A 26,841-nucleotide genomic window follows, 5' to 3' on the forward strand; every position below is an offset into this window, starting at 1 on the left:
AGTTCTACTGGACTCGAGTCAATGAAAACGTGGCAATATCTGCACAGCAACACATGGAACTTTCCACCAGCCCAGATGGGAACAGGAGCAGTCTCAGTTGAAGCCTCTATTAAAAATATCTAACTGCTATTTTTCTTTGGGATGGAAGGGAGGAGTTAAAGAGAGCTAAGAAAATACAAACGGGCAGCATAGCCCTTAGCATGCCTGAGAACCACAGTCTCAAAGATTTCTTGGCAGATGTTGTATCAACTGGGAGAGCTGTAGGCCCTTTTACCCCTGTCAGAGCTTTGTTTATCCATCTGGGACATGAGCTGGTAGCAGCAAACCTCCAGGGGCAGCTGAGACCAACTAGCAGCTGTGTAATACTTTTGGCCGGGCTCTTTATTTATATCTCGGGGTAGAAGCAGCTCCAGCCTGAACTGGGAGTCACACTCCAGCCCACTGCTTTTCCATGCCAACAGATGGGAGGTAGCAAGTGTGGAAGGAATAGGACCCCTTGAAGACCCCCAATTCATTCTGTGCCTGCTTACACAGCTACAGAAGACCTGGGAGGGGAACACGCATGGTTAGAGGAGGCACTGCAGATGCTTGCACCATATTAATTTACGGTGACGCTCTCAGGAGTGCTTCGTACCAAGTATTTTGTGACTGAGGTAGCCATTTTTGTACACACAGCTGCTCCACAGGCTTCCCTGTGCTGGCAGCAGACACAGATGCTCAGGTACCAAGAGTTTGCTTTTTAGGTATCTTGAGCACATAGCCTAGATCTCAGGATTTGCCATCCTTAGTAAGAAGTGGAGAGGGAAGGCACATATATTCATCTCCACAGAGGTGTCAGTTAACATGCTTGAAACAGTGAGGTTTCTCTCTACCTCCCCAGCTCTCGTAACAATCAATTTAAAATTAAAAGGATCTGGAGAGGGGACAAGAAGCATCTTAAATGATGTACCTTGCAAAACGCTTGGAGATCCTTCAGCTGGAAGGCTATATAGAAATACACTATTATTACCATGTTACAAAATTCACCCTGGAAGTAACTCTGGGCAGCCTTTTGGTATCCAACCACAAATCTGTAATAAAACAGGCAACAGCTATTCAGAGAATGGCTGTGGTTTAAGACTTCCAATCCTCATTTAAATTAACCATTTTCTGAAACATTAAACAATACATGACCAAACAAAAACTGCCTGTAGTAAGTCTAAGATACCGTAAATGTTTTTTCTCCCTTCAGTTTTCTTTCTTTCTACATTCTTACAAGTAGCTTTGTGTGGCACGGAATGGATCACAGCTACTGTAAAGCTGATGTCAGGTTAGTCTTTGCCTCACATGGAATAACTCTACTGGAGTGATTAAAGATGATGTATATAATCATTGTCACTTCTTGCCTGTATTATTATGTAGCACCATCATAACCTACCAAACTGTCATGGTTTAACCCCAGACAGCAGCTAAGCACCATGCAGCCGCTCCCTCACTCTCCCGCCCCGCTCCCAGTGGGATGGGGAGGAGAATCAGGAAAGAAGGTAAAACTCGTGGGTTGAGATAAGAACGGTTTAATAATTAAAGTAAAATATAATACTAACAATAATAATAATAATAATGAAATATTATAATAATAATAATAGTAATGAAAAGGAATGGAAAAAAAAAAAAAAAAAAGAAGAGGGGGGAAAAAAAAACCCAAAAAACCCAACAGTGATGCACAATGCAATTGCTCACCACCCACTGACCAATGCCTGAGCAGCAATCCACCCCTCCTGGCCAACTCCCAACCCCCTCCCCCCATTTATATACAGAGCGTGACATTCTATGGTATGGAATACGCCTTTGGCCTGTTCGGGTCAGCTGTCCTAGCTAGGCTCCCTCCCAGCTTCTGGTACACCTGCTTGCTGGCAAAGTATGGGAAACTGAAAAAATCCTTGACTTAGGATACGCGCTACTTAGCAACAACTAAAACATCAGTGTGTTATCAACAGTATTCTCACACTAAATCCAAAACACAGCACTGTACCAGCCAGTAAGAAGAAAATTAACTCTACCCCAGCTGAAACCAGGACACTAACCCATTACTTAAGGTACTGAAAAAATCCCACCTCTTCAAAATAGACACCTTGGGCAAATTTTGCAGGACAATTTATTTTTTCTGTTTTTTTTTTTTTTTAACCTGCCTGCTTGTTATAGTAGTGGCTATGCATATCTGAAATACACAGTAGTATTGCAGTCACCTTGAATAATTATGTGAGTGAGCTCTAGGAAAAGGGCTGAAGAGATCTGGGGACCTTAAGTACACCTTATATTTTAATGTGATCATGACTATTAGTTTGAGCCGTAATATGTTTTGTCCTGTATCTACAGCTGTCCTTCAGCAAAAACCTTTCCCTTCTCCCCACCAGACATGTTCCAGTCAAGAGAATGTTCTTAATCTGATATCAGGAAATTAAAACAGGAAATTCAGAAAACGCTGCTTGAGTAAGAGCTAAATGATTCCTGGATTATTGTAGTAACTTTTGCCATAACGTTTGTTCAAAACGATCCTTCTAACACTTGCAGCTGAAATATCAACTTCTTGAAAATCAACTTTTTCCTTTGACTTCTTCCATCTGTTGTTGCTTCCTATCCTGCCAAATAAACAGCTCTTACTCTTTGCTGGGTCAGCCAACTGACATAGGGAGGGAATCCACTGCTTTGAAGACCTGGTGATACAACTTGATTGCATACCTTATCTGCCATCTTCTGTCTTTCCCTGTAAAGTATCATTACTGACAGCCACTATGCTTTTCCAGCTGAATTATCAAACTCTTAAATATTAACTTATTTTCCCTTCTACCTTAGCCATGCCCCTTCTCCTTAGCCACTGTGAGAGGTTTTGGCTAGGTTACCATTGTACCTGTTGGCAAAAGGGATAGGCAGAGCTCTAGTGAGCAAAGAAATCTTGGTTTAAAATATGAATTGGAAACTTGGGACCATGTTGTATTTATAGTAAAATCTAACCACATTTTATTCAAAGAAAAGTAAGATAATTTGAAGGAAGACTTCCACCAAGTGCTGTTCTCATCTGGCTGGTGAACAAAAAAAAATTTCAAGAGGCCCAAAACCTTGCTTGTGCTGTACCGAGGACAACCCTATATATGCTCTAGAACACAGCAGCTGGTCTGCAGAAGTGGAACACATGCAAACAGAATTAAGTGGAACCTACACCAGTCACTCTTGAAAACAGACTCAAGACTTCCCAGGCAATTGCATCAATTGCTGCTGGTGCGCTTCCTAGGTGCGGACAGTTACCCTTACGGAAGGCATCTCAAATTTGCTTATTCGCATTTAACTGTAGCTTTCTTTATGTTTAGTAACATTTTAAAAGCCTCTTGGCCAGAAGGATAAAGGTACTGGAACAAAAAATATCCTTTTTCTATATACAAACTGACAACATTGCACAATCAATTAAAAACAGTTTTGAACATTTAATAAAAACTCATCCTAGAAATCCAACTTTCTGCCGTGAGGTCCCCAAACTCTCTTCTTCATCCAAAATCTTCTGAAGGGCTACGTGCAATGACTTGCCTACTCTTTTTCCCGTCTGCAATGCAAAGAAAGCAAAACAAATCTGAGACATATGCTTATTAGCAGGAAGACAACTCTCACACACCACTTCCTTTTGACAAATATTTTCCCTTTCATGATTGATATACACCAGCTAGCATAATAAAAGTATGCTTTTAATTAAGAAAAATAATGGTGGTGGAAGTTTCATTTTAATTTAAGTTTTGGAAAAATGTACACATAAAGGCAGTGCTCCCATTCATCAGAGAAGCATTCCGTGATCATTAATACCAGATCTGTGCACCACTGGATCACCCAGGAATAGAAATTAAATTCACATCAGGCACAAGCACACATTCAAATCAGCCAGCACACACAATATGAAGCAGTATGCTAGCTGCCAGAGGCCAAGAGATACCTGACCAGCAAAGCAGCCTAATAATACAAAGTTCAGTAAACTCTTCTGAATGTGCTCAGAATCAGCAGAGTGAATTTAGACCAGCTCAACACCGTGTGATGTGGCCAGAGAAGCCCAAAATGCACACTGGCTGCATCATCAAATCAGTCTGTGGGCAGATCCTTCATTATGATGTGCAATTCTGTACTGTCCAAGGACCTTAAAGGAGTTAACAGAAGGTCTTCTTTACAGAAATAAATGCCAGCTGTGGAAAACCACTAGGATTAGCTCCGATACCAGCCTCTACTCTTCCCACATGCACAGTTGTACTGTGGAAGCTGCAGGACAGGGAAACATTGGGCAATGCTGAAATAAAGATCTTAAGGCAGTGGTACCTATTAGAGCTTTCCCAGCGTTTCTCTAAATGACCTGAAATACTGACTCGATACAGAGATAAAGAGAGCCCACCTGTCCCTAAAGAGCCAAAGACAGATTATATTAAACTGAGTTTATTAGCTCCTGATCTATGCAATGAAGCCTATGCCTGCCATACAGCTGACCACAAAGCTCTCTTTCACCTGCTGATGACAATTGCTGACACCGTGGATGCACAAACCTTAAAATAAGGTATATTTCTAATCGAAGAACCAGGTGACAGAATATGGCCTATAGTACCAAAGGAAACTGGGAAGAGCTTTGATGCGGTAGGGTAGTTGTCAATCCTAGACACTATGAATCATGCTAAATAAAGTGGGGCACACACAAGAATTGTTACAGCTCTGCACTGGGACAAAGATCGCAGCAGCAGTCTGGAGTCCTGAGGGGTGATATACTTTGCGCATTCTTCTCCTCAAATGTAGGACAACATCACTCACACCAGGTCAAAGGGAATGGGAACTATGCAGAGCTTTGGTATTGACTTAACACTGTTGCCATCTTATTCCTGCTTGCCTCTCTTATGGATCGGATCATAAACTCAGTAAAAAAAGCCTAATGCTGGCAGCTTCCCAAAACTTTCCCATGAAGCTGCCTTCCAAAGAGATGTGTCCTAGGAACATCTGTTCTCTACCAGGCAGGGAAAGCTGAACACTCTCTGACCTGCAGCCAAATCATTAGGGAATGGAGGTGTCAAGCAAGGGTTAGGCAGCTCCTCCACTGGACATTCCCAGGCCTTTTTGTTTTTCTTGGTATCCTAATCAGGCAGCTGAGTCTGAGGCAGGGCCAAACAGATAATCTCTGACCTCCCAGAAAACATCTTGGTTTCTTCTGATCAGCTTTATCCCTCACGCCTTCAAACTGCTCACCACTCAGGAGGGAAGACTTCTTCCAAAGCAAGTGAGAGACAGCACAACTCACTGGGTGATTAGCTTAAGCTTTTAACTCCTTGCACCAACAAGTAGGGACAAGTTCACTAAAACTCTTAAATGGAGTAGGATGGTTTGAAGATTTCCCATGGTTACCTTCCATACTTCAAAACAGAGGCTCCAATCAAAGCTTTGTGCAGATAATTTGCATGGAGGCCAGCTTCTACCATGAACCTGTATCTGACTTAAGTACCCATCTCTTTGTAACAGCCCTAGACCCCAAACCTCAAGTATTCTATGACATTTAGTTAGAATTGGACTCAAAATCCGTCAAGGAAGACACATCAGATGTCCATCGAAGTTTGGTTTCTTTAGGATGCCAGATTAGAGATAACATCTCTCTACCCAGATAAAGGGGATAAGTGACATCTCTGAACGTAAATAAAAAGCCCACTGGTACCACCAAGATTAGCACTCTGGATTGACATCATGAAACAGTGGAGTGCAATATATACTCAGCATGTAATCTCCACTTGAGACCAACTGTTTTCAAACTTGGCTCCAATTTCTGCATTCCTCACTACAGCGATACTGAAATTAGTTCTGGATCTCTAGGAAACAGAGCAGTTTGAAGTACTTAATTTTCATTCTGACTCCAAGTTCAAAACCCATTTCTATCTCATGTTCAAGGCCAAACCCAGGCATGAGAATTTATACTGGAGAACAGATTTAAGAAGAGCCTGAAGCAAGGTTTAAAAAGGAATTCTTATGTGGATGTGAACACCGTCCAGATACTAGTATTTTCATGGAGTAGGGGCAGATCAGAACCCAATAAAGGAGCAAAGAAAAACAACAGTAAAATGAGAACAGTAAGCTTATCACAAAACAAATGAGTTGTGCTAGAAGAGAACACCACGCACTAGCAATTCAAAGTACCATCTCTACTTCTATAGGGACTTCAGCATGTTAGAAGTTTTGCTCTTTCAGTCTTTAAGGGAAACAATGAGAGAGGGAACATGTTCTTTAAAAATAGTCTCAAAGTTTAAAAACTTAAGCTTTACAGTTCTACAGCTGTGAAGTACTTGACTGAAACAAATGTGAGTACCATACATTTCAGCCATCTAAAAGTTTTAGATAACATCCCTTCATATTAGATTCTGTTTCAAAGGAACTGTCTATGACCTTCAGCAAGTCCCTTGTGCACCTAATAAAAGCACCAAGATCTCTGCTCTTAAAGTCCTTACTGCAGCTTTTCATATACCCAAGTTCCAGTTCATCCAGTATCACCCAAGACAGTAACTGCTCCTTACCTCCATCATTTCAAAAATACTCTCAGGATCCAGGCTACCTTTCCCCATTTTCTTCATAGACGTGAGGGCGCCTTTACTGGTCACAGAAATAAGCAGGCTGGCCAAAGAACAGGCTTCTTCCTGAAGGGTAGCATCCACCACATTCCTATATCCAATCTGTAAGTTAGTGACAAAATGACATATTAGTTTGCAGTTGTCTAAGCTCTTTATTAAGAAGTTAAACTGTGAGTGGTAGCTCTGTTAGTTATTTACAGCCTCCCATCCTAATATCATGTGGCCTTTGGTAGTGGTCAGAGACTGACTTGACAGCACAGTATTTAAACAGGCTCTGACCCCAAATTGTGTGTACATACAGAACAGAGGTGAGATAAGCATGTCACTATCATACTGTTTTCCTCTCTGACCATCCTTTCATCTATATGAAACTCCATATTCCCCTTTCCCCTGCAACTCCAAGCATGGACTTTCCTACCCCCTAGGTGAAAATTACACATCCTGAGACTCAGGTGAGCCCCCCTTCAGTGATGGCCTTTCTACTATTTATGCAACTTTCTTAAAAGAAATGTCAGACATACTTTCAGGTAACTATGCAAATCACTAACTCTTGCAATGGAAAATGCAGCATCCAGCAAATCAACTGTGTTAGCTCTGTGCTATATGTGGAAAAGGAAGACAAAAACCTGTTTGAAAGGAAAGGACAGTATTGCACCCATGAAAAGAGAGTTCTGTCCCCAGCAACAAATACTCATTGTGTAACTCCAGGCAGATCACACAACCTCTGCGCCTCACAACAATGACCATTTGTTTTAACATACTGAAGTATCTGCTGCTCTGGATGTTGAGCAAGGAGTAGATGAAAAATAACAAACAACTCTTATGCATGTAAGGAGATACATTTTAAGAATGCGTCAAGTAGAAACCTGCAAGTCAGAAGTGGAAAAAAACCCTTATTCAGTAAAAGTTCTTCTTAATTAGGAGGCCAAAGATGAACAAATATATACATAGTGACACTGACCATTTCTGTAACACAAGTTTTATCTCTAGGGAAAAAATAAATAGCAGGTGAAGTTAATAGAAACTGAAGTCTCTAGGTAGAAGGTCAGAAATTTGTCAGGCTTACTTTGCTCAGTGTGACGATGCAGGGCACATCATCCACATTAAGTCGAATACAATCATAGGGGTCATCAGACAGCTCAATCTCTTTAGAGCCTTCTTCATCCTCCAGAACACGCACTTTGGGTATTCTGTGGAAACAAAATGTGCAAAATCATTGCCAGAACAGATAACGAATACAGTTGTCATACAGTCTCAACTTCAGGAAGTGCCCTTTCCTCTAAATGACGCTAAATGTTTAGAAAAAAATCCAGAATGTTATCAAAGTATTAACAACTCACTCACCGAGACTAGGAAGAAAACATTGTAAATGGAAAGATTTAGGATAAGATCATCATATTTACATCATTCAAACCGTTAGAATTTGAACTGGTTTTTACACTAATATATGGGGAGAGATTCTTTTGGAATTTGCACAAATCAATTCTGAACAATTCTTTGTACATCTGCCTGGATGTACAGGAGAGAAATTACCACGACTGAATCCTTTCATACCGTGATTCTCAACCTTGCAAACAGTAGAGTTGTCACAATTACAGCAATTGCATTGCTTGGCAAAGCTGTGACATCAGTAGCAAATACAAGTAGTAAAGGTGTTCAGGAAAGAATGACACTAACTAGGACACTTGGGGTAAAAGGAAAAGATGACATTAGTAAAATCCTTTCTCTTTAGCAAGATGGGAAGATTGGCAAGATATTCTCATCCTTCAAGAAGCCAGAAGACTCTACTGTTCTAAGGACAGATATACAAAAGCAACAACCAGGGATAAAAACCCAGGCAGAAATCCAAGATGCTTTCTTCGCAGTTGTGAGTGATGAGCCTTCTCACAAATGAGCTAGACAGGCTCCTTATCAGTGGTACATATATTGTATTTGTGATAGGCATTTAATGGGAGTTTTACAGGATGATTTAATGCAGTTTTCTTAGCATAATGAATAAAGTAATTTAAAAGAATTTAGTAGAAGATGGTATCTCAAGCCACCAAGAACGTCATCATCTTATATACCCTCATTTATCCAGGTGCCCACTAGGATGGAGTACTGAGAGATTTTGCTTTACTGGCCAGTAAAACCTACACACAGCTCAACCATACTACTCTCACTTTTACACATTTGCACTTGAAAACATAAAATATTTCAAGACGTCCCTAGAAAGCTAACTCCAGTAACCATGTGGAATGTAACCACAATCTGTTTTTATATTAGTACTTTTACAGTAGCGTTGTGTTTTATAACTAGACTCTGGAGGTTACATTCTTTTATGCATTCTGTACCAAATCTCTTTTAAAAGAGGAGGAGATAGGGACTGATTTAGTGAACATTTCCCCCACCAACGCAAAGTGATTTTTGTTGTTCCCTGGAGGAGTATTTTAGTTATTTGTGGCTAAGAGTCCTAGAGGCAAGTACTTCACAACAGCTAACTCTGCTTCAGTGAGAACAAATTCCCTACAAGAACACTGGCCTGAGCCAAGCTAAAACTAAAACTTTCAGTAAGCAGAACAACTGCGATGTGTACTTCTTCCTGAAATGAAACTCAAAATGCTTTGCAACTCATTGGAAATGCACCAAAGCCTATTTTCAAGTTAAAAACATTCCATTAAAAACTGATGGAATAAAGTCACAAGGTGGGTAACCCTCAAGCTACACGGGACAATGGACAACACTGGACAACAGCCTAGACAAGAAGTGTATATGCCAGAGCAGTGTTTAAAAAAGAAGGAAGATTTCAAGAAAATCTGTGAGATTAAGCAATTTTTAACTCCATCCTAAAACAGCTATAAAACCAGAGCAATGTTTGGTCTGCAAGAAAAAGTTGCCAGAATTAATACCTGGAAAATGCCTGCAAGGAGCTGTTTTGGGCAAGAACAGATGAGAGAGGTACAAATTAGAACTACTGCACAGGCAAAAAGACAGTTGATCAGACACAAGCATCATAGTTGCATAAAAAGGGGGTATATACACACAAAAACTAGGCAAAGAGAGTGTAGCACAAAGCATTTCCAAAAAACTGGAGATTTCCTCTCCCAGCTTGTGAAGATTTATCTTAAGAACTAGCTGTACATGTTTACTTTGCAACTTTTATTCTCCTATTTTTATTCCTGCAACTAATCAGGACAGAAATCTGTACAGCAGGACTTAAGTCACATAACGAACAATGTGCTCTCTTTTCTGTGTGCTGCAGACTCAGATTTCACAACTGCAAAGCCAGTACTACCCTTGCAAGCAGGCATCAGTTCTGCCTCTACCATGCTGCCCAGCAAAAAACCACGACACCTGCAAGGCTATTGTGTTATAAACTCTGTAGCTTTTGTAACTTGCCTAGTTTCTGTTGCCTCGGTTGCAAGTAGGCACATTCCACAGGATCAAGTTTAATGCTAAGTCCTGACACAGTAGCTACTCGCATATTTTGCAGTATCTACTTCCATCATGGATAAATTGAGCCTTAAGCACCTTGGAGACGCAGTTAAGAAGAAAGTTTGATATCTGCTATCTTTTGCACACGATCCTGATATAGTTTTTAGAACACAATCAACAATACAAAACTGAGCAGTAAATGTTTCCCCTAAAACAGTCATATTGTCATTGTTCCATGCCTGAAGGGGATACAATGAGTCAGGTCAGACGTACAAAGGATTTAAATCCCCTAATTCTTGTGCAAAATTCCTTAAGTTACCATTTTGGATTTACTTAGCCCTAAAGAAAAATGTGCCCATAGCTATTATAAAAATGGTTAGAGCAAGATTTTAAGGATGAAGCTGAGGTTTTCAAATGGCTGTCTGAATATCTAAAAATTTGTAGCTTCAAAGAAAAAACAGCAGCTTGAGCTCCCTGCTCTTGGTTCCAAGGCTGCAGTCAAGGCTGACAAAGATCTGAAAACACTTATAATAAAAACCTGGTTGTAAACAGATTATGAAAGGCAAGTAAGACTCAAAGAGGGACACGCATGTCAAGCGAAGTTCAGAACACTTAATCTGAAGTGATCTTCAAACTGACATCTTTTATGGAGAGCGGGCAGCTACTCTAAACAACCTTGTGTCAATCCAAAGAAAACTTAGTAGGTACCAAGGGAAAGGGAGAGGAATAGCGAATGAGGACAACAGGTTTTCACTTTGAATTTCACCTCCTGACTTTCTGAACTAGTATGAGATTAGACGTACTAGCATTCCCTGCTCAAATCAATAGACAGGGTTTTCACAGGTGAAAAAATCAACAGGCTCTGCATTATGTCATACTGTACCACATTTTCATTTAATATCTGACTTCCATAAGACTGTGGATGCTTGCCCACAGATTAAAGATTATATAAAGGATACAGTTGTCAGAAGAATAAAAATAAAGCAGAATCATTAAAACAATTACACCCTCCATGTTGCCCACATCCCCAAAGCAACAGATTTTCTTTTATTTATTTAATTACTTTTTATATGATCTTCTCTCTTTATTCAGAACTAGGATTCTGGTTGAAATAAGAAAAAAAGACCTAGTTATCTTGTAAAGTATGTGCCTTGGATCTGCAAAACAACTCACATGGGAGCAACTGTTTTAACTGTATGACTTTTGCATCCTGGCAGCTCACACACACAGAGACATAGGCATTTCTTCCCCTTAGTGTACTGTCAACTCTTCTATGAGCCATTACGTTTGTGACAGTATTTCTTAATGCTGTAAGAACAATCTACTGTTAAAAGTTACTGTTGAGAACTTGATTAACATGGGAAATTTCTCAGCAATATATACAAGTTGTAGTCTGAGATAGAGTCTCCCCTTATCCCCTTTTAAAGTGTTTATAACCTGATATACTGCCTGTCTTCAAAAGCGTATTTTCCTCTTCTTCTTGCACGCACTTTTCCAGCGCTACTACTGTGCACTGATTCCCTGATGAATAAGCCAGAACTATTACCAGTGACATTAGCAGATCTCTAATTTACAGCTAAAGAACAATTTGAGATCCACTTTTAAAACATTTATGCCTGTAAGAGTCTAACTTTTGCACCTCTTCCAGCTACTTTTGCTACATAAATTTTTTAGCAAAGCCATTCACTAGTTTCTTTCTCAAGGGTGCTACAAAACTTCGTATTCCCTTTCACCTATAGATGAAGAAGATAAAAACATTAGAAAAAATATTAGTGAATGTTATCATTAAAACACACACAGAGCACTTGCATCATTCATTCTACTAGATTTTGTTCTTCCATTCTTTGAATTAAAATGCATGCAGCGAAGTTCTTTTAAAGACACATCATTTCCCCCTCCCTGCAATCTCTCACCACCATTTTTTCCTCTTAGCTTTAAAAAAACCCTCTAGACTAACAGTTAATGAGAAAGAACATCAGAAGTGGGAAATCAGGGCTAGTTACAAATCAGTAGTAACATTCACAGAGGGCTTCTTATTCAGGAGCATCACATATCAGTAAATGCTTCTTATTTTAAACACACAAGGCATCAACACAAAGGCCTCCAACTACTTGCAACAAAACCATATGGTCAAGTCAATTTTTTCTGGATCTGGCTACAGAACAAAAGTTATATTGTAAGCCTGATTGTGCATATAATGCAATATGACACTTGATTATTAGAAACTGAATTAAAGTCATTAGTTCATGTTACTTGCATGCAAATGGACTGCCTTGTATCTGAATGCAAGTTGCCTTGGGTATTTCTTATTTAAATAATTAAGCATTAAAAATACTTAGCTACCAGAGAGTACTTCTCTTCCACTTCCCATGCCACTTCCACTCACATGAAATGAGATTTGTCCTTTACCTTGTGTTAAAGAGAGCTGCCTTCACTGCGATAGAGATTGCATCAAAGAGGTTCCCACCACATTCCAATAACTGGAGAAGAAAAGAAGAAACTCTTTAAAAGAAAATCAGGCTAGTGCCTTTAAACCAAGTCTTTATTTTACTTAAACCTACTTGAAAAGGTACAAAATTAAGAACCAGAACAGGTTTTTAAAAAACAAAGTTGTCTTTAAAGCCTATCTATGAAAAGAAACAACAGATAGGAAATTAAGATTTCAGCTAACTGTATTATACATGCAAAATAGAAGAGTTAACGCAGTTCATAATAAAATTAATGATAAAATTTAATAATAGAAGCTGAAATGAAACCACCGCTGCTCTTAGTCTTCTTGTGCTAAGGCTCTGAACTAGACTACGACCAGAATACTTTTTATAAACTCACCACATTCGTTCTTTAATGTTAAATCAAGCCAATCCATTTTCTATACTTTGTTTCAAAGCGGAGTCTTTTTTAAATATCAGCTGGACAAACCCAATTGGTAGAATTGTTTTCAAAGCAGCAATGAAAATTGTCACCCAGATCATGGTATGAAAAGCTAGTTATAGAAGGTATAGTTATAAAGGCACATCGTGATTTATTCTCTATTCTTTATGGAAAAGGAGTCATCAGCAGGTTTGTCTTATAGCTGAAAAAGATCTAAGGAAATCCCAATGTTAAAGTCTACTTGTTGATAACACTATCATTTGTATTAAAGTGTGTGGAGGGGGTCTATCTTAGCTTTTTCCCATGAAGATCAGGAGAAGAACAGTCAAAGAGAACAGCACTGCATACTAGATAAAAAGGCAGGGCTCCCATAACCACTAATACCTTCTATAGGCTGACAGACAACTCAGAGATGTATTTCGCCATAGTCTAGTGTTAGTTCTCTGACAAGCTCCGCTCTCAGCTGCCAGTGCTATTCTATGAACACATACACACACCCCCAGCAAGCATTTGAAACTACTTCAGCGAGAACATATGGATGCTTCTCCATTACATCAATCTATGCTGTATGATGGGAGCAAAACAAGTTTTGCAACACTGATTGCATTGATTGTTCTTCAAAATCTATTTAAAAATGAGATAAACTCCCGCACTGGGAGCAAATCATAAATCAGATATTCTGGAAAGACAGTTTATTTTTATGAAGACAGACTGAGTTGTGTAAAAAGAACGACAAAAAGTTAGGATAGAAAGCTAAATACCAAGGTGATCAGATTATTTCTTTGCAAACAGCTGCTGGATACAGAGAGGTTAACTTGCCACTTTCAGTCATTATTGGATTTTACTGGATAACACAATAAGCCCTACAATATCTTTGTTATTAAAACACAATAATGGGATGTGCCTGTACTGTTGCTAGGCTTATGTTCAGGCTGCTATTCTAAAGCCTTATCTGTATTACAGTGGCACCTACAGGCTAGGAGCACAGCCTGTATCAAGCATGGTACAATTCCTCCAAAAAGAAATGAACACTCCCTTCTCAGCTGAAGTACCTTGTACTGAGATTGCCCTCATTTTTATTTTTTTTTAAGGACTAAGAAAGTCTGCACAACTGAGTTGTGGGAAGCAAAGGAGTCTTTAGAAAGGACTGCTTTTAATTTACTGATATGCAAATGAAAAAGTTGTTGGGTGTGGGAAAAAAGAGAAAACATTGTAGACCCTGCCTTATTCAAAGAAGTTTCTCCTCCAAAAGGAGAGATTTCTAACATTTTTTCTCCAAATGGGGGGGGGGGGGATAGAAAAGATGACAAAATCCTCTGAGGGATGCTCAGTAGTGAATTGCTAAAATTTCAACAGAACCTAATGCACCCCCTCAACACACAATGTACTGTGATTGGGTAGGGAATGGAAAGACATTGCACACTTTGATTCTCCTTGCTCAGCATGACAGGCTGCTGGGGCAAATTATGTGGAGAAGGCTACGCATGTATCAAAAACACCCTAAAAAAATGCCTAAAAGCTTATTTCTGACATCAATGACTTAGAAGGGGAAAGAAATTGAGGGAAAGACAGAGGGTGAAAACAGGCTTATAGTTTTGCAGTACTGTGTATCTCCACATTCATGAGCTACTCTTTCGAGAGGAGCTTTCCACATTCATGAGCTCTTTCAGGCTTATGACAGATTTAAGGCTTAGTTTCCCTCCAACTTAACTATGCAACACAAACACCAATGTGAACAATTTCCAGGAATTCTGAAGGAAAACATCATCCAAATAATGGACTCTCAATAAGCATTGTTATTATATTTAGAATCTGCCTCCCTCAAATAATGAATAATATGACTTGTACCTTATATTAGCACAAGTGTCATACTTCCACTATGTACTATTAAAATAGACTTCTATAGGAATGATTCAGCAAGAGCAGCTTCAGGAAAATCTGTAGGTATCAAGCACCTACATCAAGTATAAACTATCACATGTGATATACATGTCTTCTATTTAGAAAAGGAAATAGTAAAAATAACTCAAAAATGTGAAAATACAGAGGCCTGAGGTGGAAACAAAAAGGCGGGGGGGGGGGAACAGAATAAGAGACAAATGTTAACAGTATCTTGTTCGAACCATACCAGCAGCTCTTCAATGGCTCACAAACAAAATCCCTGCAGAATATGACATTAAAAAGACTCAACAAGTTTAGAGTCCTAATTATGAACCTACAACAGATTCTTTATTGGCACTGTAAAACAAAGCTAAATGTAAAATTCATCACATAACATAGGTCTTGATGTTCGTAATTCTGATACAACTAGTAGCATAAAAATACCAAGGCTGTTTTTCTCTGTAGCTGTGGACAATCAACAAATTTGTCCAGGAAGAATCAAATAATGACCAGTTATACCTCATACAAGAGCTATACAGAACTACTTCTGCAGCAGCCAGCTTTATGAAAGTCTTTGTTTATGCAGTGTTTATGCAATCTTAAGTAGTGTATTGCTTAAATAAGCACAGCATTTAATATTCTGTACCTCTGCTTGTAATTACCTAGTAACTAAAGGCCCCAGTGTGATTTCTCAGAACTAACACTTCATTCTCTATTAAACTATGCCAAGCTCCAATAAGCTGGTGGCTAGGACTGTTAAAGCACTCAGCAGTGGTACATATTTGATAATTCTGTATGCAGACTAAGTCACAGTATATACCATATCTACTACAATTAGGCTAATGCTACTGCTTTTTAAACATCTAATGGACTAATTTTCACGTTTATTTAGGTCTCAGTCTAAACGTTCCTGTTTTGTTTAACAAAACCCTGTATTTAATTTTTTTGGCAATACAGCTTAACATTTTGCAAATAATTTCATAGACATTAATGGATTCCTGTGAGTAAGATCCCTCAACATATTTTCAGTTACAAATTTGACAAATAGAAACTCAACTCTGGACCAATAAGAATTGGAAATAATGCTCAGGAGAGTCTGACTTGCAGACTTCTATTAAATTCCCATGACAGTGTGCTTTAAATACAGCATAGTTTGGAAATTGAGCTGCTGCATGCACAAGATTTATATGCATAAAATTCAATTTCCGTTTTTTAATGAGAACAAATATTCAGTTTCTCTTCTACATTCAATATATGCATACAACTTTCATCAAAAAATGCCTAGGCCGAACGTTACCGTACTGAATTAGTACTGATAATAGCGCAAAGAGGTAGACAGGATGGACAGTAATGTTAGGGCTAACATACACCCGTGCTAACTTACATTCATTAGAATGATACATTTGCTGTTATATCTAGCTTGGAAAAAAAGTTTAGCCTTCTTTAGTGGCAATTTCCTTGATCACTGATTTTTATCTGAGACAGATTTGGAGTATTCAGTGTTTTATTAGCGCTGCAGTAGAGTAGCGGCATCAAGAAGAGTAGAAAAAGAGCAAGCTGGAAGTAGTGATTAACTATTATACGTAGATTCACAAGAAAATGGCCATCCATGCTGTGAAGCATTATATCACATTATGAGAAGCTTTTTTTATATGAAAATACACATGGTTATGCTAAGTCAGTCAGTGCCTTGAAAAACCTCCTTGAATCTTAGTTTCATTTCCTTACTTACCAATACATCAACATAGAGAACCCAGCAGTGCTCTCTGGGATTAATACAAAGTGATTTCAAGTCTACACTGCTCTCGCTGCTAAATACTCTGTAGAGTGTATTTGCTATCTCTGTGCCAAGTTCTTCTCCTCCCCGGCCTTCAAATTCAGGAGTAGCATTTGCAGAACTAGATAAAGAAAGAAAAAACACTTTCACTTCTGAAGCAGCCAATACCCAAAGAACATTTCTGAAATATAAAGCATTAGAAATATCTAAGGATTTATTTGTACAAGAATAAGCATGCTATCTGTAAAGAAATTATTTGTTTTGCATAAGAAAATGTCTTGATGCAGATAATATACCCGCATTTTGCTACAAACTCTGATACTAATTAAATTCCACTACTATCTTCAGTTCCCAAGTTACAATATTAAAGTTGGTGAATTCTCTCAGGGATTATTTCTTAAGCACTCTCATATTCTATCACCTCAACCCTTTCAAAAATAAAAAAGTGAGAGAAATCTGTACTAAGTTCAGAATAGCTAACAAGACAGCCTGTTAGAGTTGAATGTTAAATTAATAAGATGAGAGTGGCTGAGACAGATGTGATGATATGACAAGTAGAATATGCATTTTTTTTTAAAGTAACATGACTGCCTGACCTTAATTGGTAATTTCCTTAGCGAGTATACTCTCTGCTATCAAGCCACTTACAGACAGCAGCTCATTATTTTCAGCAACTGCAGCTTATGGAGCGCAGCAGCTAAAGAACATTTTTTCCAGAAAGGATCTGACAAAAGCGTGTGGTCTTCACTTCCCTGATTCCAACATAACAAACTTTATTTATGAGCAGTCAGGAAAGAAAGTCCTTGGGTGCTGGGGCCTTGCACACAGCTAAGAACAAAATTCTAACAATAAAAGAAAACAAGCCTACAAAAACAAAACAAAACAAACCAAAACAAACCCACAAAAAAACCCAACCCCCCCCCCCCCCCCCCCCCCTCCAAGTCACAATGAAATAGAGCAGAAATGTCCAGAGATGCATATACAGCAAAATAACAAACAAATATTCTGAACCCAACCTCTGGTTTATAGAGAGGGCAATAGCATTCTCAAGCAGTGGACCCGTGGCACATATTGCGGATCTTGTTTTTAAATAAACTAGTCAGACCTCCCCCAAATTAATTTCTCATTACAGAACATAAGAAAGGAGGTGCTTCCACAGAAGTAGTTTCGATATGTTCAAAATCTATAATAGCAAAGCCTTGTATTCTCCTGACTGGGCACATCCCAGTGCCAATTTCTCATGTGTGTTTTGTGTTTATATGATGATACAAAATCTTAGCTCTTCCAACAGGCACACCGCAGGAATACAAACGTAGAGCAGAAAACAAAGTCTTGGTATATAATCTCTTCACCTTTAAAAAAACAACAACTAAAGATCCACATTATCTAGGTATGACTTAAACCATCAAGTGAGCTGTATCAACAAGACTGCAGAGTCTATAAGCTTACATATAATTACTTGTTATTATTCTTACCTATAAGAATTACCTCACAGTAATTCTCCCAACTTGTTCTTTTGCAGAACTGATGAACACTTAGAATGCCAGGAAGACCTACTGGATTTTATAGAAGTTATTTGCTGCTACTGTAAACAGACAGCACTATACATGCTTTAAAAAAAAAAAAAAAAATTACTGCCAATCAAGCACTGACCTATGCTTCCAGACTACATTTGCCACACGAATAAGCACTGCAAGTGTGACACACAATATTATTCACAGTTGTGTTAATATTAGACACCAATTTTATAAGATAGGACCACATCTAAGTATAACTTAATTCTGGAAATATGCTGAGTCAGGTCTTCAGGTTGTATTAAACAAGCATTTATCCATGGAAGCAGCTTTTATGCAAGTTAACTAGATCATTCTGTTTAAAGTATAGTTACGCAAGCATTGTGATTCCTATGATAAGTTGAAAAGAATTATACAAACCTCAATCTATACCTCATTATTATTTCTAAACACTAAGTTTTATCAAATGTTGTATTTTTTAGTTATAAATGGACACTTTCTTTGATAGTGAGTAGGAAGAACATAAGACTCAATTGGAATATCATTGCAAGTTTCACTGCATCCTAATTCCATTATTATTTTAACACTTCAGTTCCTTGCAATCAAAGTGAAATAAAGAAGTAAAGTTAGCAAGGTACTATTATAATAACTATATGGTAAACACTGCCACCTAATGCTTACAGACTATTGCAGTAATTTACACTGGGTAAAATTTGAAAAGGGGTTGTCTAGCACACCAGTAAGAGAAAATGCCAAAAAACTTGTTTTATGGAGCACAGAAAGAACTTAGTAGTGGCCAAGTGGAGCACAAAATTCCTACTCCCAAACATAATGTAATTTTAAAGACTTTCAAAATCATTTCAGTGTCGAATTGCATAACAATCAAGACTCCTCCTAAAGCATAATGATGCTTCTACCACAGATCTCTACTGAATTTCAAAATCCTTGCTGTTACCAGTCAAAACCTTTCTCTCACAGTAGTTAAGTACTTCCCATCTATCGCTCAGGCCATTAATATACTATAATCTACAATGTAAGTAATTATAACAGAGATAAAACAGTTAAGGCGTACAGCTGTTTTTCTGGTATACAAGGGCTTCATTACACAGAGGATATTCTTCACTTAAAGCCGTATTTACTTCAAGCAATCAATACCAGATTTCTATTCTTACACCAAAAGCAACACAATAATTTAAAACAAGAAGGCAGATTCACTGTTATAGAATCAGCAGTAAGTGACCCACCTCACTAATATTGTACTCTTCCAGAAAGCAGCCAGAAGACATCACGTTTATGACACATCTGGACTGCCAAGGCAGCCCCAGAAATAGACCTGAATACAGGTCCGGATGCTGACTGTGTTAATATGATTATGATGATATTGAAGCTCATGACCCTACAAAGAATTGGGCTAACAAGGGTTTCGATTTAGTCTAGTCAAACTGGTAACTCTACCAACATGGATTTACTGATTCAGGTCTTTGCCTGGTCAGGCACCGTCACCACACTTCCTATCCAAAAGAACATCTGCTTATAGAGTTTGAAACAGTTTTACTCAAGCATCAGACGGTGTTTCTCTCTGAAAACTGAGCTCAATCCCATCCAATACAGACAATACATCTTTAATGGAAGAAGTACCCTAAAAAAACGTAAAGACATTTCATTCTTTCAAAACTCATTAGTTTTCCTCTTGCCTCTGCAAAGAACAGTTGCCATGATAACAGGTTTATGGCAGGGGAGAGAGGGGGAGGAAAGGTTTCTTTCCTGCAGCCACCATTCAAGTGACCTTCAGTGACTGCACTGAAATTTGTTTTAAGTTAACATTTTCCCCGCAAAACACAATGGAACAATATCTGAGGATCACCTAAGAGCATGCTGATGTGGCTGTTCTGCAATACTGTCATCTCTTACGATTTGGAGAACTGCTTTCCATCTATAATATTTAGGATCCTATCTGATCCAGGCTCCCATGCAGGCATCACAAATAGGCCCACTCTCCCAGCTGGAACAAAAGTATGCCAGGCCTTCAAAGTGGAGGAACAGATGGCCAGACTTGGACAAATACATTCCTTGCTTCCCTAATTCCACAAACAAAATCTAATGCATTCAAGGAATTCAGATGTGGGGTTTTTTTTGTTATTTCTTGCACTTTGAAAATGATAAATCTTTGCTTCAGTCAAAAAAACAAAAAAACCCCTAACAAGTCAGTATTAGAACAGCCCTGAAACTCAAACATGAGAAAAGCAGACACAGCAGTCTTTCAACATCAATGGCCAGGATGACCGTCTTCTCCAGTGCTGATGGGCAGTAAGGACATCACACAGGACATGGACTTGTTCTATGATAATTAATTTCTAGTATCACAAATCAGTGCCCCCAAAATCATCTCTTCCAGAGACTCGCATTAAAGTCTGTCTCAAAACAGGACTAAACGTGCTTCTCAGATTCTACGTTAAGGACTCAGAGCAGAACGAAGAGAAATGGAATTTTGAGGCAGAGAATTATATGCATGACCCAGCAAGTGATCATTTCCAGCAGTACAAGAAACCATGAAAGTTTCAGGAAATAAGCATTTTAAGATAGCAAACACTGCAGTCCGAGTTTTTAATCATTAGTTTCAACAATATAAAAGCCAAGTAGAACATACAGGAACTTCACCGGGAGATGCAGTGTTATCAAACTATGCTCAGTTACTACCACCCAGTGGCAGCCTGGAAAAGCATCAGAGTACTGACAGCATCTCATTTCCCTTTACAAAGAACAACCCGCCTCCACATTTTGTCTTTTGGATCTTTCTGGAGGCTAGATGTCACCTTTCCCTGGTGGCACAAGCATGTGAGGAGTGACTACCCTTCTCTAAAGGCTTTTGGTCTGTGTTGTCACAGAAAGTAAGGATTACCTATTTCTAGAACTGACAAGATCCACCTTGCACAATATTGCTGCATGTCTCCCTCCCATCTTCTTATGAAGCAGAGATTAACAGTTAGAAAATACAACCCAACGTTAATCTAATGTTTTATTTACATATTAAAGAAGTGTCACAGAACTGCAACATCCCCACAGACCAGTTGTTTTAGTAAGGAAATGTCCCTGCTGTCAGTGGACTTTCTTCATATAGAAACCACCAGAACAAAGCGGGTACTATTTAGAATATCTCATACATGAGTTTTATAAAGCAGTCAAGCTCAGATCCCCTCTAACGGCAGGATTGCATTTGAGAAGATCGTCTCCCTGTCTGATATTTTTTGAACAGCTGTCTTGGTTTAACCCCAGTCAGCAACTAAGCACCACGCAGCCGTTTCCCCCTCCCCCTCCCAGTGGGGTGAGGAGGAGGAAAGGAAAGGAAAAAAAGTAAAACTCGTGGGTTGAGATAAAAACAGTTTAATAACTAAAGTAAAATATAATACTAACAATAGTAATAATGAAATATAATAATAATAGTAATGAAAAGAAATACAACAAAAAAAGGAAGAGGGGAAAGGAAAGGAAAAAAACCAGTGATGCACAATGCAATTGCTCACCGCCCACTGACCAATGCCCAGTTAGTTCCCGAGCCGCGATCCACGCCTCCTGGCCAACTCCCCCCTCTTTATATACTGGGCATGACGTTCCATGGTATGGAATACCCCTTTGGCTAGTTCAGGTCAGCTGCCCTGACTATGCTCCCTCCCAGCTTCTTGCACACCTGCTTGCTGGCAGAGCATGGGAAACTGAAAAGTCCTTGGCTGAAGATAAGCGCTACTTAGCAACAACTAAAACATCAGAGTGTTATCAACATCATTCTCACACTAAATCCAAAACACAGCACTGTACCAGCTACTAAAAAGAAAGTTAACTGTCCCAGCCGAAACCAGGACAACAGTAATCATAGATAAACCATTAATTCATAGGTGAGTCCTTCCCTCTACAAACCACTAAGTTTCCACAGTTAACTAGTACTTCGTGATGTACAGAGGCAGTCTTAGATAAGGCTGCATAATGTGAGAGAGATACAAACGTTAAGGCAGATATAGACAGTTAGGTCAGAAAGATTATCAGATATACCCTTACCTAGTAGCTCTCATACCTTAGCTTTACTAATGGTATATTGGTTTAATGTCAGAGTAGCAACATTTTTTGTTTTTAATAAAAATAAAAAGAAAGGTCACATGCAGAAGAGCTAACTTGACAGTGCCAAGGCTTTTATGAGAGGTTCCCAAAGCACATTATTTCATAAAGAACAGTTTTAGGAAGCCTGCAAGACATGGATACTGTAGTTTCAGACAGCAGACAGTCTGGAATAACACTGAGATGTCACTACACTATCGCAGAGCAACCTGCAAACAAGAGCTCTCAGTTTTCTTCTAGCTTCCTTCATAATTCAAGCACTATGAAGACTGTAAAGCTAAGCAATAGTCCATTTGTAGCACAAAGCCAGGAATATGATTAAAAACAAATACCATTTTAGTTAATGAAATACTGATTCACCAATAAATATGATAACTAAATTTTCTAACGAACTTTTGCATATGAAGTTTACAGTGAGGATTTTTTTTTTTTTCAACAAATGGATTTGTACGAAACACTTCAAAATTTTTCCACTGCTTTCACAGACAAAGTAAGCAAAGCTTTAAGTACAGTTAAAGTACAGTCTGTATCAGTCCATTTTTTTCTTCTGGAATACTTAATTTTTGAAAGAGATCTTCTCTATCATTGTAAAAAAGACAATTAACATTGTAGTCATGAAGTCATGTTAAATGCATGTGTAACTGAACCATTACTCTTTTCCATCTGCAGTGATGCTATGCAATTTGGGATTTTTTTATTTAACTTGTTTTCATTCTTTAACTCCTATTGTTTTGCTTATTTTGGGTCTGCAGAACCAGCAGAAAGTTGCTGAATATTCACCACTATTGAAACAGTAAAATAACTTGTTTCTATTACTCAGGCCCTTACAGGAGGTTAGTGGAATGAAGGTATAAACTTCAGAAGAATGGTAAGATCTGATTAGTCACTTATTCCAAATATTAGATCTATTTCCTTCTCTTCTAGTATACTAACCAGTCAACAAAGAATTCCAGGTAACCTTCATCTGGTTTCTCTAACTTCGGTGTCCCCATTTCAGCTTTTACACCTACCAAGATATCAGTGTGTCCCTGTTAAAAGAAAAAGACGTCGCACAACTGGAATTATAGTCACAGAACTACTCGTTTAATTTAAATGCCTACGGTAAGCTGACATTTCTACCTTTCAGTTATCTGCACTGATCATTCTATCAGAGTGAAATTAAAATAACATTAGGGTTTTTTTAAAAAAGGAAAGGCTTTAGAAGGACAATGTTACACCTAAGAAGAGTCTTCGAATTATTACCATACATATTAGCTTTCTCTAGGTTAAAAAGACACTCTTAATATCCATGACAACTTCTATCATTTTGGTTCTGGAAACAGCCATTTCTGTAGAACCTTTATAAGGTTCTACATTCTACTGTACTGCACAGTACATTTATCTTCTTCACAGTCAACACATGCCAGAAGTAGTTTTGCTTCACTCTAAAGGAACAGAATTATTTTTTCCAGGGTTTGGGCACAACAGCGATTTCAGTTTTCAAGATTAAGTGTTAGATTAGTTCAGACTGAAGGCTGTCCAGGTACTTCACAGTAAATCTAGCTCAAGCAGGTTAAGCCAGCCTGAATGAATTATATATCCTGTCATTATTTCCTTAACCCATAGTTTCAGTTAGTGCTATACACACACACAACTAGCCTCGGCTTATCTTAAGACTAGTCACATAAACCAGAAATTTCATCAGCAAGGTACACAATCCCTAAGAAATTTACCTACCAGCTTTACTCTTGCAGATCCACTTGTGGTTGATACAACATCTGTTTCTACTTCTGCACATCTGTAGTCTTCACAGCCACGACCATCTACACGAAGGTCCTCCTAAGTATGACAATCAATATATTGTGCTTCAGGGAATCAGTAATGAAAAGTAAAAAAAAGTCTGTGATTTTAAAGTTTCCTTTTCCTATGCCAAACACAGCAGTAAAAAGGATATAGAAGCAACAGCTCATAGTTTCATCACTAAATTTCACTTAAGAGTACAACAGAACCAACTGTACTTTTCCATCTACCTCTCATTTACCTAGAGCTTGCAACAGCTCTCTGCAGACTGACATGAACTCCTGCACTAAGTCCCTCCAATTCCAAAAGAAAGCTTCAGACTGCAGAAGTGTAAAGGTCTGGCCTTCAAAAGGCACTTGACCTAACACAACACAGGTCTTTCTTGGGATACTCAAGTTCTGTACTTTTATATATGTAATTAGGACCCAGCAGACAAAAATAACCCAGTAGCCTTCCAAATGCTTTCATCTGTTTGTATTTCAAAAACAGATATTATGCACCCTCAGATACTATTCAGCTCATCCCCATAAAAGTAGTTTTCTCTGCAGTAAAATACAGTTTCTGTACTTTGCAGAAAGTACAGTCCTTTTATCTTTGGCATTTCTCCCCACACATCCTTCACTCTTCCTCCTTGGTCCACTCACTGTTCCTTAGCTTAGTGACAGGCTAAAACTTTATGCAACGGCAAAAACTTGAGAAAGAGCAAGGGAAGAGGGGGAAAGAGGAGGACAAGAAATTAAAAAAAAAAAAACAAAACCCACGTCCTGTTCTCAGCATGCTTTCTGTTCTGATGCTCTGTTCTCAGTGTGCTTGGATGATTATTACCCCAGAGATTTTCCCCCTAGACACCAGGTAACGGGAAGCTCCCTCCCTCCTCCCCAGCCTACACTGTAACTCGTTCCCGCCCCACACCTGCTCACAGGGAGCAAGCCCGGAGGGGCGGGGAAGGGCCCTGCCCCACGCCTCACAGGGCAACGCTACCACCGGCCACAGGCACAGCCGGGCCGGACCGGGCCGAGCTGGCCCGAATGACTTCCCGCTCCCCGGAGCGGACGCTGCCGCCTACCACGCCGCCCCGGGCTAGCGGGACATCCCGCAAGGCGCCTGCCGCCGCTGCTGCTACCTGGACGCCATGCACGATGTAGACCTTCTCAGCCTCGCTCAGCACCACGGACGCCATGCCTCTCAGCGCCGGACGACACCGCGCTCCCGCTCTTCCGCTTCCGGCGCTCGCGCGCCGCCGCCGCTACTGGCAACGGCCGCCGCTACAGCAGGGAGAGAGGGCGGGAGCGCGGGGGCGCGCGCCCCACCGGGGGAAAGGTCCGAGCGAGGTGCGGTGCACGGGGCAGGAGCGGGGAAGAAACCAAATGCTCTCCTTCGGAGAGTGCTGTTGGTCCGGTACCAGGTACCGCTGGGAAAGTAGTATGGGAAATGCAATTAAAAACTCATGCCATATATTCAAACAATAATTAAGGGGTTTTTTTTGACAGCCTTAATTGAAAGTTTCATAACAGTGAGTGGTTAACGTTGCAAGTTTCACACTTTTTTGCGCAGCTTGTATATAATTTTCAAATTATTTTAAAAGTTTCTATCTGACTTCGCGCTGCTGCTTGCTTGGGTGAGAATCACCCATGGCTTCCAAGGATTACACAGCACGCCGCCAGACTTTATCTAGGCGTTTCTAGCTCTTCTCTCTAAGACTCCTGGCTCAATCAAATGCACCGAGCATTTCTGGCGGTGCCTACTTGAGCAGGCGGTGCGATGCAGTGGGAGCAAACCTGGAGAGAGAGAGATGTTTTGGAGATTTTACTTCGGGCTAGCGCTGGTCTGGTCCCATTAAGCAGGCTGCGCATCCATTAGCAGTCAGAGGGGAGCGGATGCGTTTCTGGGATGCGTCCCCCTGGGTCCAAAAGGAGTCAAGTTTGCACGCCAGGATTGTTGTATGGGGATCGCTTACCGCTTCTCAGCAGGGAGAGCGAGCGGTGGAGCCTGCCTGAGCTGGGAGCTGGGGCTTGGGTAGCTCACCCTCCCCGCTCACCCTGAGGAGGTGAGCAGGGCCAGGCCTCCTTCCTGGGCCAGGGCAGCGCCGGGCGAAGGCAGTGCCCGTGCAGAAAAGGGGCCTGGTTTGTACGTTCTCCCTAAATAGCATCTGCTAGTGCTGCTGTCCACCACAGATGGACCCTTCGTCTGACCCCGCGGCACGATTCTTGTGTCCTCACGTTCCACAGTGTGAGCCGAACTACGGTAAGGAGAAATTAGAAACTCCCTTGTAAAAGTGAATTCCTGATCTGAAATAAAGCGTTAATGCCGGTGCACCCTATGATTCCCACTGAGAGCACAGGGAGATGATATTCTGGCTCCCAGTCCTGCCTGTCTCATGGCTTAGCCCACAGCAGCTAACAGTTCCAATTGCAAGGAAAGAGTGATTTATTTTTCTCCGCCCCCGCCCCCCCCCGCCTGGAGTCTACCTAATGCATGTCAAATTCTCACGCAGCCCAGAGGCTCAGCTAGAAAATCCTGTTTACATGCAGACAGCAGTTTTCCAAAGGCTGGAGAAGCCCAGGTCCGGTTTGTTTTTCCTCCGGGATGGCAGAAGGCATCCCCTCGCTCTAAAGAGCGCTTCCTAGCGCATTCAAATTCCCTTCTCCAACGCGAGGCAACAGTGAAGGTTATGGGACAAAAAGGATGCCAGTTGTGTTGGTTTTTGTTGTGGTGGTGTTTTTTTTTTTAAACGAGGGCAAAGCAATGTCTTTTCCTCTAACCTCGTTATGGTAGATGGATGACATGCGTTGGCCGAAATAAAGCCAGCCTGCGGGAACCACCTGGCACGTAAGAAAAAAATTCGCACCGCATGATTAATGAATGCCTGGCGAGGCTGTGCGCGCTGGAAGCAGCG

At 40.0% G+C, this 26,841-nt stretch overlaps 1 protein-coding gene across 1 annotated transcript; it reads right to left on the reverse strand.

Moving 5' to 3' along the window:
• Positions 1-2,968: 2,968 nt before the first annotated feature.
• Positions 2,969-25,125, reverse strand: EXOSC7 (exosome component 7). The gene is made up of 8 exons (XM_050891399.1): positions 25,069-25,125; positions 23,883-23,984; positions 23,100-23,194; positions 16,501-16,666; positions 12,426-12,496; positions 7,669-7,792; positions 6,549-6,704; positions 2,969-3,574 (listed from the first exon to the last, which is right to left on the reverse strand). The coding sequence occupies exons 1-8, from the start codon at positions 25,123-25,125 to the stop codon at positions 3,470-3,472; spliced, it is 876 nt and encodes a 291-aa protein (XP_050747356.1). The 3' UTR covers positions 2,969-3,469.
• Positions 25,126-26,841: the final 1,716 nt, after the last annotated feature.

Source organism: Gymnogyps californianus, chromosome 2, assembly GCF_018139145.2.
Source record: "Gymnogyps californianus isolate 813 chromosome 2, ASM1813914v2, whole genome shotgun sequence".
NCBI classification, from domain to species: domain Eukaryota; kingdom Metazoa; phylum Chordata; class Aves; order Accipitriformes; family Cathartidae; genus Gymnogyps; species Gymnogyps californianus.

Coding starts and splice junctions, on each gene's coding strand:
- EXOSC7 (XM_050891399.1), bottom strand. CDS start 25,125: ATGGCGTCCGTGGTGCTGAGCGAGGCTGAGAAGGTCTACATCGTGCAT. Junction 16,667..23,099: donor CTGGAATTCTTTGTTGACTG/GTTAGTATACTA, acceptor TTCTTTATCTAG/TTCTGCAAATGCTACTCCTG. Junction 7,793..12,425: donor GCAGCTCTCTTTAACACAAG/GTAAAGGACAAA, acceptor TTGTTTCCACAG/AATACCCAAAGTGCGTGTTC.